Raw genomic sequence first — 13,039 nt, 5'->3', positions numbered from 1 at the left:
ATACTGCTGGTTACACTTTGTACCTGGGTATGGCATGGTAGCGTACTCCTATCTCATACTGCTGGTTACACTTTGTACCTGGGTATGGCATGGTAGCGTACTCCTATCTCATACTGCTGGTTACACTTTGTACCTGGGTATGGCATGGTAGCGTACTCCTATCTCATACTGCTGGTTACACTTTGTACCTGGGTATGGCATGGTAGCGTACTCCTATCTCATACTGCTGGTTACACTTTGTACCTGGGTATGGCATGGTAGCGTACTCCTATCTCATACTGCTGGTTACACTTTGTACCTGGGTATGGCATGGTAGCGTACTCCTATCTCATACTGCTGGTTACACTTTGTACCTGGGTATGGCATGGTAGCGTACTCCTATCTCATACTGCTGGTTACACTTTGTACCTGGGTATGGCATGGTAGCGTACTCCTATCTCATACTGCTGGTTACACTTTGTACCTGGGTATGGCATGGTAGCGTACTCCTATCTCACACTGCTGGTTACACTTTGTACCTGGGTATGGCATGGTGGCGTACTCCTATCTCACACTGATGGTTACACTTTGTAGCTGGGTATGACATGGTGGCGTACTCCTATCTCACACTGCTGGTTACTCTTTGTAGCTGGGTATGGCATGGTAGCGTACTCCTATCTCACACTGCTGGTTACTCTTTGTAGATGGGTATGGCATGGTGGCGTACTCCTATCTCACACTGCTGGTTACACTTTGTAGCTGGGTATGGCATGGTGGCGTACTCCTATCTCACACTGCTGGTTACACTTTGTAGCTGGATATGACATGGTGGCATACTCCAATCTCACACTGCTGGTTACACTTTGTAGCTGGGTATGACATGGTGGCGTACTCCTTTCTCACGCTGCTGGTTACACTTTGTAGCTGGATATGGCATGGTGGCGTACTCCTATCTCACACTGCTGGTTACACTTTGTAGCTGGGTATGGCATGGTGGTGGACTCCTATCTCATACTTACTCTTTGTAGCTGAGTACAGGGTGGTATTCTGCTATTACAAAACACTGGATACACTTTGTAGCTGGGTACAGGGTGTTATTACACTGGTACTGCTATATATTTCGCTAGAGGGTTGTGATTTACTAATATTGCACTCTGCACACAGTGTTGGGCACCAGCAATGTGTAGCTCCATGCAGTGTTGATGAGTACTAGTAATTCACTGAGTAGCTCCGTGCAGTGTTGATGAGTACTAGTAATGCACTGTGTAGCTCCAAGCAGTGTTGAGGAGTACTAGTAACACCCCCAGCACTGGGTATACAGGCTCAGTACAAAAGACAATATATGGGGTATACTCTGCCCTGCGCTGTGTTATTGTTGTGATGGTGTCACAGAGCCGGATGACGTCACCCCGGGCACATCGCCCGCCTCAGTGTAGGTTCACAGCCGCCGCCCCCTAAAGACGCGTGATTGCGAAGTGCTCGGTAACGCGCTTATGTGAGGCGCGCCCCCGTGCGCAGTGTCGGCTTGTAGGTGCCGCGCTCGGCTGTGTCAGTTCTCGCTCTCGGGAGCAGTGTGCTATACACCGCGGCTATAGAGGAGACACAGAAAGAGAGAGTGGTACAGCGGACACCTTCCACCCCCCGAACCCCGGACATGCAGCCGCCCCCGCCCAGGCTGAGGAGCAGCAGGAGGAGGAGATGAGGCTCCGCAATGGCACTTTCCTGACTCTGCTCGCCTTCTGCTTCTGCATCTTCCTCTCTCTATCCTGGTACACGGCTTTCAGCGGGCAGAAAGGTGAGCAGCCCCCACCCCCCAATGCCAGCCAGCCACCCTCTCCCGGGTCATTAACCCTACGAAGGTCATTGTAGGGTTGCTGTGCTCTCCACCACCTCTTTTGTCAGTGCCGTTGCCTGCACGTTGTTGGGCTGTCGCCCTCTGGTATGATTGGCACTGTTGGGCATGTCAAGTTTTGCTGTTTACAATCCCTGGCATTCTTATTCTCTTTAGGATGATTTCTAGGTATTCCTGTGTTGGCATCACTTGCGCTGATTTGCCTTGGCGTGACTGGCAGCTATGATGGGCACCACCAGGCTCATGTGACTCCTCTTATGGGAGTTCCAGGTTATGTTGTTGGCATCATAGTCAGCATAGTTGTTGGTATCATAGTGTGAGTTCTGTGGTTTCCTAGATACTTTTGGCATGGTTGGCACAAATTCTGGGTCCCCCCCATGTAGTGATCATGACATCCCTGAGCATGACTGACAGCTACTTTGATCTCTAGCTAGGATGTGATGTCGGCCACCCTGGGGATGCCCGTCAGTACATCCCCACCTGGCATGATTGATGTGACATGTGCCCAAGTTCTCATGTTGTCAGCCTGTCACCATTTAATTACCTGGCGCTGAGCATATCAAAGTTCTGATGTTGGCAGTCCCTGGCATAATTGTCATGCCTGCCGGATACAGCTAGGTTGTAATGTTGTCACCTTCTCATACTATTAGGAAGACTGATGGGTCTATTCAAGTCTTGATATTCGTCAGAAACGACAGAAGTCCTCTGCATTTCTAGAATGTCTTCTGCTGCGCTTCCAGCGGTAGGGGGCGGATTTCATTAGATTTCTACGATTTGACTTTAGTTGCTGGGTACAGCTGTGTGGGTCGGATGGCTCCTGTTTAGGTTTGGAGCGTACGCACTCTGTTTGGAAGCGCCTGCTGACATTGGCATTAATATGACACTAATAAAAAACGAGCGCTGATATCTTTTGTACGCTGTGTTTGAAGTGTATCTAAACCCAAAAACATAAAGTGGAATATATTGTGGCGTACCGGTCCTTAGACGTGATGGCTGCATTAGTTTTCCTTTATTTGCCCATGGTGATCTGGCCAGTAACATTTCTTCCTGTCTTTGGGTGACTCCACGGATCTACGGAGCCACCCCTGGACAGCACCATTGTCGTCCTGTGTAGAGGGTAGTGTCAGATATACTAGCAGATTTGGATGGACTTGAGTAACAAATGAAATCCAAACTGCACCTAAACACCTTTTTGTTTTAACGCAGTTACGGCAACAGTTTATTTTCCTTTTGGGATAAAGGTTTTCCATAACTGAATAAAAGCTAACCATTGTAGGCACCCCTGTCAGTGTTAAATGGTTTGTTCCAACCTGTCTGCCATTTTGCTGGACAGCTTGGCTGAGTAAAGGAAGATGAAAAATAATACTGCCTGGATCAGCAGGTGAAAATAAAGGGAAACAAGACTAAAAAAAAGAAAACCAATGCAGCCACCACATCTAAGGATTGACCAGCTGCAATATATTCCATTTTGCTTTTGGGTTTAGTTGTGCTTTACGCGGGGGTGGGCAACTCTGGCACTCCAGATGTTCTTTAACTACAAATCCCAACATGCATCTGCCTTTGGAAGTCATGCCTGTGGCTGTCAGTCTTGCAGTGCCCCATGGGGCTTGTATTTCCACAACAGATGGAGGGCCGGAGTTGCCCACCCCTGCTTTAACTAATGCTTGATGGCTATTGTATGATTCTGATGAACACAAATTCAGTATTTGTAATTCAAATGATTTTCTATTGTATATTTATTACTGTTTACATTTCTATTGTATATTTATTACTGTTTACATTTCTATTGTATATTTAACATTGTACAGAAATTGAACTGGTGCTTACCTAGTGAATGTGACTTCATTCGACACTTTGCATAGTCCTAGGTATGCCGTACCACTGCGTGTTGTCTCATTTGTAATTTACACTTGCCTCATCTCGGCTGTCCGCTCTGTTTCTGTGCCGGGGCTGGACAAATGAATATGGACTTCAGGAGCCAGTGTGTCCAGTCCAGCTCCATTGACAACAACTAGAGAAAACCTCAAAAGTTAGGCGCCAGCTGTCGTTTTTTATAAAGGAACATTGGCGACCTGGCTGCTGGGATTTGTCCAGCCCTGGTCTATGGTGGCTTTGTGGCAGGGAGCCCATTCATATGTGAACATCTCTTAGAATGTGGATCAATATTTAGAAGAAAAAAAACCTACTGATTTTATTTTAAAGTATGTAAAGCCCACCCCCGTGCAAACTTACACCTGTAGTGAGGATAGCCCTGCACCTCACGGGTTAAGTGCTCATTTTGGTCTAGGGTCTAAAATAACATAGATACTCGCCCGAACCTCGATCCGGCCCAGCTGCTAGACCAGTTCCTGCCGTCTTCCCCCCCCATGCTCCTGTGGTCTAAGGACCTGTGAGTCATCACGTCTAATAGAGTTTATTATACCTGAGGATGACGAGGGACAGTCATCCAGCCAGAGCAATGGGGGAGAGAGGCTGCAGGGACCAGTCTAGCAGCCGGTCTGGTCAATAGAAAAGCAGGTCAACAGACAACCCATCGTGCAACAAAGAAAGGGTGATATCCAATAAAGAGAATACCCCTGAGACTGGTAGAAATTCCAGGGGTACCAACCATGAATCCAGTTTCAGTAAAGAAGGGGGTAGGATGTGCATGAGAAACCCCTGCAAGGGTATGCAGAGATGAAAGTATACCACAACCCCAGAGTGGTGCATGTGAGCGCCAGAAGACGCCATTAAAGCTGTTTTACCTCCTTGATTCCCACTCCCGCCATCTCTGCCTGGGTTGCTAGACCGGTCCACACAGCCTCCTTTGCCCAGGTGGTATGAGGACCGATGATGTCATTAGACATGAGGATGCAGAGGGGGAGAAGAAGTGAGCGCTGCAGAAGTCGGGTTCAGGGGACTTAATACAGCTTTATTTGAGTCTGCTATACATACATGAGCACTTAACCCTTGCAGTGCTGGGTACTACAGAGGTACAGCTTACTGTTTGCCCTGAGATGGGCTTTAAGTTAGTCATGACTGCCTCCATCTGTATGATCTCCGATGTTAACACTGCTTTTCACACATTACCTCCCGTGGAAACTTGTAAATGTTATTTTAGGATTAGCTTTCAGTGATCGAAGTGTAAATTGCAGGTTTTACATCCACTTCCTATTGTGACACTTTGTATGGAACATTTTTGCTCTGGATTTATTGCTCCTGTGTTCTCATTTGTAAAACTCTTTATTTTTTTTTTAGCTATTACTGCTGTTTTGGCTATGCTAGCGAGTTGCTTGAGTACCAGCTTTTGATCCAAAGCTCCCTAGTAAAGTTCCACCATCCTCTTCCATTGGAGTCTCACTACTGCTGCTGCATATGGAGGAGTTGCACTGCCCTGCTGAATTATGCATGATGCCAAATAAATAAATGAACGTCAGAAAGGAAACCTCCTTATGGCTGCAGCAGGCAGATGGGGGCTGGGAACTCAGGTGCAGGGGTTTTGTCCGTGGAGTTCCCTGGAGATGTGAAAAGCGGATATATGGTTCAGTCCACCATCATCTACCCAGAACCGATCATTGTATATATATATAAAGACGTGTTCCTTGTAATCTGTGATGATTCCTCTGTAGATAGCCAGGAAATGATGAGAGATCTATCTCCGGCTTCTAGATATGGAATCTATTCTTATCCATAAATGAAAAATGCTTTTGCTGGAGGATTTTCTATCCCTGTGTTATTCTTCGAGTCCCTCAGCTCAGCCAGCTGTTTCTCTATGGGCCTTGTCATGCATCATCGAGCTGGCTCCAGCCTCTCATTCATTGATTGCAATACCTGCCTCTGCATTTCACAACCTTGTTTTTTTTTTCACCTGTCATTGTGTGCGCTTCATGCAAGGCTACAATTGGCAAGCATGAAACTAGGGACAGGTTGCTGTATGTTCAATTTAGGCGATGGCGTTCTCAGATCTTTGCCTTTTTTCTTTCCATCTGGAATACCTTTCAAATTTGGATTCAGTTTCCAAACAAATCTTAGAGAGCTTTAATCGTGCCAAATCATCACGTGTTATTTAAGGTGTATAAAGATTCATGAATGGTTTTACCTTGAAACGCTTTGCCACAAATGTGATAGCCCATGAAATACTGGCACATGGACTGGCATTATCGAGGTGGCATCTTTTTGGAGTATGTGGAGTGTTCCCTAACGTAACTCTTCTGTTTATGGTGCGTGTAGTAAAGGACAACAATGCTGGGTATTATGGCATTGGCATTTTACATAAAAATAGTACTTCTATAATAAAGTACATCTAAACCTAATCAAATCTACCTAATCAAATCTAATTTCTAATATATTTACCTTTTGTATGTTCTTGTGTACTCTTGTGTCTATTGAAAGTAAAAAATTACAAACCCCCCCCCCCCCCCCCCCCCCAACAAACAAAAAACAAAACACTCGCACGTATTAGAGCTCCCGCACGTATTAGAGCTCCCGCACGTATTAGAGCTCCCGCACGTATTAGAGCTCCCGCACGTATTAGAGCTCCCGCACGTATTAGAGCTCCCGCACGTATTAGAGCTCCCGCACGTATTAGAGCTCCCGCACGTATTAGAGCTCCCGCACGTATTAGAGCTCCCGCACGTATTAGAGCTCCCGCACGTATTAGAGCTCCCGCACGTATTAGAGCTCCCGCACGTATTGGAGTTCACACACTTATTAGAGCTCACACTTGTATTAGGGCTCAGGCACGTATTAGAGCTCGCGCATGTATTGGAGCTCGCGCATGTATTGGAGCTCGCGCACGTATTGGAGCTCGCGCACGTATTTCGAGCCCATACTTGTGTTAGGGCTCATGCACCTATTGGAGGTCGCACACATATTTCGAGCCCATACTCTTGTTAGGGCTCACACACGTATTGGAGCTCGCGCACATATTTCGAGCCCATACTCGGTTAGGGCTCACACACGTATTGGAGCTCATGCTCGTATTAGGGCTCGCGCACATATTTCCAGCCCATAGTCGGGTTAGGGCTCACGCTCATATTAGGGCTCATGCACGTATTGGAGCCCATGCATGGGGGTATATTAGTTATACAATAGCTTGCTTGCAGCAAGATCAAGCAAAAAAGTTGTTCATATTCTGTACACGGGTAATGTTTGTGCAGCGTTCACATGCGTACAGGATACTTGGACTCTATTGGCTGCCGCCTCTGCTGTAGGCTAACACTGTAAATATAAACAATGTATAGCTAGTGGTTATGTCGCTACTGATTACACACTATCAATGTTTACATCTCCCACCAATTGAGTCATTTAATGTGGCGGTGGCACATGTGCAGAATGACCTCGTCTTATTGTAAATGACTGAAGGCCGAGGTCATTCTGCGCATGCAATGCCACCAATGACTCATTTAGGGGAGATGTGAGCATCAGTAATGTGTAATCAGCGGCGGCATTGTGGGCTACACGTTGATAGTTACATGTCAGCCCTTATCAGCGGCAGCAGCCAAATGGGTCCATGAATGCTAAACAAATGTAAACGTTAGCACGGTAATTATTGGGCAGGAACAATGGCTTAGTGGTTAGTACTTCTACTTGCAGCACTAAGCTCCTTGGTTCGTATCACATGCAGGACACTATCTGCATAGAGTTTGCATGTTCCCCTTGTTCTTGCATTGGTTTCCTTCAGGTACTCTGGTTTCTCCCCCCAAGTTCAAAGAAGACATGCTGGAAAGTAAATTGGCTCCTGTCTAAATTAGCCCTCCTATGTGTATGTATGTGAGACAGAGGCCTTAGATTATGAGCTCTTTGTGGGCAGGGACTGGTGTGCATGTGCACTATGTAAAGTGCTGCTTAAACTTTTGGCGCTATATAAATACCTGTAATAAATAACATACAGTATAAAAATATGACCAAATACAGGGCAGTGACCACAGATTTTTTTGTTTTTGTAGTTTACTGACCAAACCAGGCCAGTGTGCATGGGCCCATAGGATAGAATCCTGCTCTGTTCAGATCTGTATATATTCTGGATCTGACTGCAGAATATTGTATGCCTGTGTGCAATGACAGTAAGGGCTCATGCAAAGGTTGTTTTCACTCTAATCTAAAATCAATTTAATGTGGAAGCTTTCATTAAAAAATACCTGGTAATCCTGCCATGAAAGTCCTTGACTGTCTCCCAGTTGTACTCTTGCATTGACACTCTGTCACAAACACCCCTGGTTGAGGCTGACACACATTGTATAGGCATGGCCTGTCAGTGTCACTATTAGGAAGTCTGGCCAGAGCAATGATGTGCAGATGACAGGAAGTGGAGGACAGAGGCTAGAGGATGTCGGTAGTGCTGGGATGCGAAAAAGGTGAAAACTGTGTTATATAGACAAAAAAAAGTCATTTGTTTATGATACACAGAGCTTTAGCAAATGAAATGTCATCTGGTTTGTGTTTAGATCTACTATGTGGACTCACACCTCTGTGTGCATGTATACATGCATTTTTCTATGTGCGTTAACAACCACGCGTATCCATTCACTTCCATTGTTAACAATAGATCCTATAATGTACATTGACGCATCAAAACAATGGTGATGTATGTAAAGTAGCACCATGTAAAATGATGACTAACCTGTGTACGCGCGATGACGAGTGGTGATGCAAAACAATGTGAAGAGGTCCTTACACCGACATCAGAAATTGGAGAAAATAAAACTCAGCGGCCGACGTGTATATAAATGCTTCTCCCCCCAAAAAAACACTCGCCATTAATTTCTCAATTACGCACAGTGAGTGAACATCAAAGTCAATATTCCCGATGATCTAATCAACAATTTGAAGACCTCTTGCTCTGGGTTCTCTGGCTGCATTCCACTCCGTAGTTATAAAAAAACACAGTTTATTTTCTTTTAGGCAAGGTGGGCGCAGCCATGCAAATAATTCCATTATACCCCAGTGATCAACTGTGCACCCAGAACTGCTGGTTTCCTGCAGAAATAAGGTTATACACCTATTCATCCAACCAGAAAGACATGGACTCCATCACTCCCTAGACAGTGAAAATTTGTAAAATCTGTGCCTATGGGTAAACCTTAAATATAATTGGAGCTGCTGCACTATAGACGCTAAGGTCAAGAATATAAATGAGTGTGCAGCGCTAGAGATCGGTGGTAGGTTAGATGAACCTACTTTGATGTTATAGCAGGGCTAATTATTGTGCCTAAATATTAAATTAGTCTCTCATACGTGATGCCAATATATGTGACCTGTGAGCTAACAGGTGAGTCACTACCTCAGTAGCAGCTAAATATTAATAATAATATAAGTGTAATATCTACAATAGTGCTAATATGCAATACAATTCAAATATATGAAATAGATAATAGTGTACACAAATATAAATCCCCAAAAAATAATTCAAAGTTCCTGAAGGCTTGATTCAATAAATACATGCGATAGAAAGATCATTTTCCATATAAGAATGGATCAAGATCAAAGTAATTGTTGTTAAGTGAAATAATTCTAGTATTAAATCCAATATGTGCAAAACGGTCCAATGTCTATACTGATGTATAAAGACTTCGCCAAGCTATACGCTGGATGAACTCCATTCACACGCCAGTGCAGCTGCAGAATGCGCCAAGGAGCGTAGGGATTAATTTCCTGTGCTTTTCTAGTTCCATCTAGTAGCTGTAATGCTGTGCGAATGGTATTCATCCAGCGTATAGCTTGGCGAAGTCTTTATACATCAGCCCTAAGTGTTTATTCCTAAGGATTCATGTCATGTAATTTGCCCATTAGGGAATTTAGGTCCCATTCACACCTATATCTTTAGGTGTGATCTTGGATTCCTGCGTCAGGAACTTGGGATTCCCTGCAGCAGGAAGTTGAATGTAGCCTAAAGCTTCCTATGTGCGTTATATAGAGAAAAAATGTAATTTGTTTATAATACAGTTTTCAATTAAAAAAAATGTTTTTTCATGTCAGCTCTGCTGACATCCTCCAGTCTTTTTCATCCACTTCATGTAATCTTTAACACAATGCTATGGTGTGAAGCGTCCCCAGTGATAGAGCTGCAAATGTCTGGAATGGCTGTGACACAGAACTTCCACTGACAATTTCTCTCAATCATATGATATGGCCTTTATAGGCATGAGGAATGCTTTTTACCTGCATTCTGATCCCTACTGAAGCTGCTCTATACTAATCCTGAGGATTAGTGTTTGCCAAATAAACAGCCTGTCTTCAAGCAGACCTGGAAGTTTAGGCCCATCTGAAAAGCGCACTTCAGTGAGAGCTGAAAATCTTCCCTAGGGCTTCATACATGGAGTATATAATGGGACCTACAAACTGGACCTACAAACCCTCCTTGATACATTGAGCACAGCCCATTAGTGCAGTACTTGGGGCCCATTCACTGTTTACATATAAAAAACAAACTTTATTGGTAGTGTACAATGTGCACACTCCATGCAGGTCCCCACAAAGCAATGCAGTGAGCTGAGGTGGGATCTAGTATGCAGTTCACTGCAGTGAATGTGTGAACGGGCCCTGACCCAGGCATTGATGCAGGACACCTCATTCTAGTGATCTGAGAACCCCTGCATGCAATGTAGGAGAGGGGTTCCCAAACACAACTTCTGCAGGCTCCTTGATGTCTGTTGTGTTGATGCATGTTAAACACATGTTGCGTTGGGCTAAAAAAAGTAGTCTGGTCTACTTTTTTTTTTCTGCACAGGGCAGCGGACGTCAACTCAACGCACTGGTGTAAACTGCTCTCATTCAGTCATCTGGTGTGAATGGGGCCTTAAGGTAACGTCCACCTGCTAAAAACATAAAATAAATGCACACATATTGAAAAAGAAAAATGTGCATTTATTAATTTTCTGCAATCGTGACCAGTGAATTGAATGCTCTGGCTCCTGCAGACTCTTCCTCCCGTCAATGTCTGTTATGAACATTCAGTTACAGAAAGTGTCAGTGGACTACAAGTGGAGTGGTGACACCGCAGGGCATTTCAATGAGCACTACAAGTCCCCCAGGGACTTGTAGTTTCTCTATTCACAGATACTGATAATGTAAATGGATGATGTGTCTGTGTGGGTGGAGCCATGTCAGATTAAAGAAACAGCTGCAGCAGTGGGTAGAACAAGCCCGTGTTCAGGTAGGTCGGGAGGTTGCGACGTGACCATGTTTCATGTTACACCCTGAATATGGGTGTTACATGGAACATGGTATAAAAGGTAACCCTTTCCCTGCCACTGCTGTAAGGCTTATGGCCGTACTCAACTGTTTCCAGCTGGCCACATCAGTATTCCTTACAGCGGTGGCTTTCACCCTTCTGGTATCAGCTCATGGTCGCTTATAACAGAAGGGTCCCCCCTGTAACAGTGTGTACCATATTGTGGTGTATGCCATGCACATGCGCTGCGGTGAGTTGTTAGAACACTCAGCGCTTGATTTTTTAAATTTTTTTTTTAAACAAAATAACATTAAAAAAGAAATGTGGTGCATTGCCGTGCGTTGTGATTTTTTTTGGTTTATTATATATTTATTTCCATATGCATGAATATAAACACACATACATACATTCAGGGCACAGACATATATCAAAGCCGTGCCTTGTGATGTGCGGTGTTGCGATTATATGTCTGCATCATTTTATCACAACTCACACACACCACCACAGCACTACAGATCAGGCTTTACTACAACACAGATTTTTTTACATAAGTTGCTTATTTACAGTTTTGCATTCCTTCATTTCTTTAGCGTTTCGCAGAAAGGCGCAATTTAGAATTTACAAATTTTATTTATGACCTCAATACAGTTTTGTCTTTTAGATTTAGTTGGAAAAGTGTATTTTGTGTGCACTGATACTGATTTTAGTGTGCTTTTATTAATTTAATGTTGTATTTTTATCGGTTTAGTATTGATTTAATAAATATTTGTGCAATTATCGCAGGACCTACAAAATTAGTAGCACCATCTTTTTATTCTACCGGGCCTGTGCTTTCAGATGCACATGGTTTGGTCTTTTACAAACTCTGTGGGCCTATTCACACCACATCCAGATAATCTCCAGAGCTGAGCAGATTGTTTCCGGATCCAAAATGCACTTTAATGTATCCCTATGCTATTTCTGGCCTCTGTTCACACCAGCGCAGTCCGTTTCAGACCAGACCAGAAAAATACTGCATGTCTCATTTTGTCTGGTCTGGAACGCATCTAAACCACATGGAACACACTGGAACGCACCTGTAAGACCATTTTAAGTTAAGCTAAAAAAAAAAAAATCCAAACGCAATGCAAAAAAACGGAATGCACTGGAACTGCGGGCAGGTTCACACCATTTTCCGGACCAGAACTGCTCCAGAAAATGGTGTGAACCTCCCCTAAGGGCAGTGCGGTGTGATCAAAAGCACTATTTTGATTGCACCGGACCGCAGGCACAATGTGCCTTGCGCTACCGTGCGGGCAATCGCATTGCGGCCGGAGGGCGTGGCTACGGTGCCATTCACTTGAATGGCCCTCCACATCCCCCTCCTGCCCCACTAAAAAGTCAGCTGGCCACAATGCGAGGCCCGATTCGGGCCAGAACGCACTGCATCTGGTGTGAACAGGCCCTTAAAGCTGCAGTTGAAAAAAAAGTGAAAAATTGCAAAATTGGTCTGGCCAACTGAGGTCAAAAGTGGAACGCAGGGCTTGGCAGTGAAAGGGTTAAAGCAAAGAGCAAACTGTTCTATATAGCTCCAGGCAGACCGTGTGATTCCATAATTGGATGTCGGTGTGAGAGGGAATTCCTTTTTCAATGGCGCACACTCTTTGTTTTGGATGTCTGTGCTTTACTCAGTCTTTAATAATATTACATATGAAGGAGTTGTATGAATGTCATTTTCATAGCATGCTGTGTTGTGCTCTCCCAGTCTCAGAATATGGAAGATGAAAGCTCCATTTTATTTGTGTTTGTATGCATCATGTGGTACATTCGGTCCCAGACTTGTATTGGCATTTCATTCTGGTAATGTATGCTCTTAGTTCAGGTTATGATGAGCAACTATTGTTCTCTGTACCCATAGCAAAAGTGACCCCAACGTGCTGTTTGTGTATTAAATCTCAATTCTCCTGGATGCCATTGGCCTCCCTGTGTACAAGAACTGGGGAAAAGAATTGTTGCCGCTCGGATGCGAAATTCAGCTGTGATTTTTACCATGAGTTATAAAACGAAAGCGTTTGTTC

At 44.4% G+C, this 13,039-nt stretch overlaps 1 protein-coding gene across 1 annotated transcript in view; it reads left to right on the top strand.

The window, feature by feature from the left end:
* Positions 1 to 1,425: 1,425 nt before the first annotated feature.
* Positions 1,426 to 13,039, top strand: part of MGAT4B (mannosyl (alpha-1,3-)-glycoprotein beta-1,4-N-acetylglucosaminyltransferase, isozyme B) — a 354,359-nt gene continuing 342,745 nt past the window's right edge. The window contains exon 1 of the mRNA XM_018554441.1: positions 1,426 to 1,774. Within this exon, the coding sequence (XP_018409943.1) occupies positions 1,678 to 1,774 (97 nt within the window). The 5' untranslated portion in view covers positions 1,426 to 1,677. The remainder of the gene's footprint in view (positions 1,775 to 13,039) is intronic.

This window comes from Nanorana parkeri, unplaced genomic scaffold (assembly GCF_000935625.1).
Source record: "Nanorana parkeri isolate BGI_ZX_2015 unplaced genomic scaffold, ASM93562v1 scaffold158, whole genome shotgun sequence".
NCBI classification, from domain to species: domain Eukaryota; kingdom Metazoa; phylum Chordata; class Amphibia; order Anura; family Dicroglossidae; genus Nanorana; species Nanorana parkeri.
This window is presented reverse-complemented; position numbering and strand designations above follow the sequence as displayed.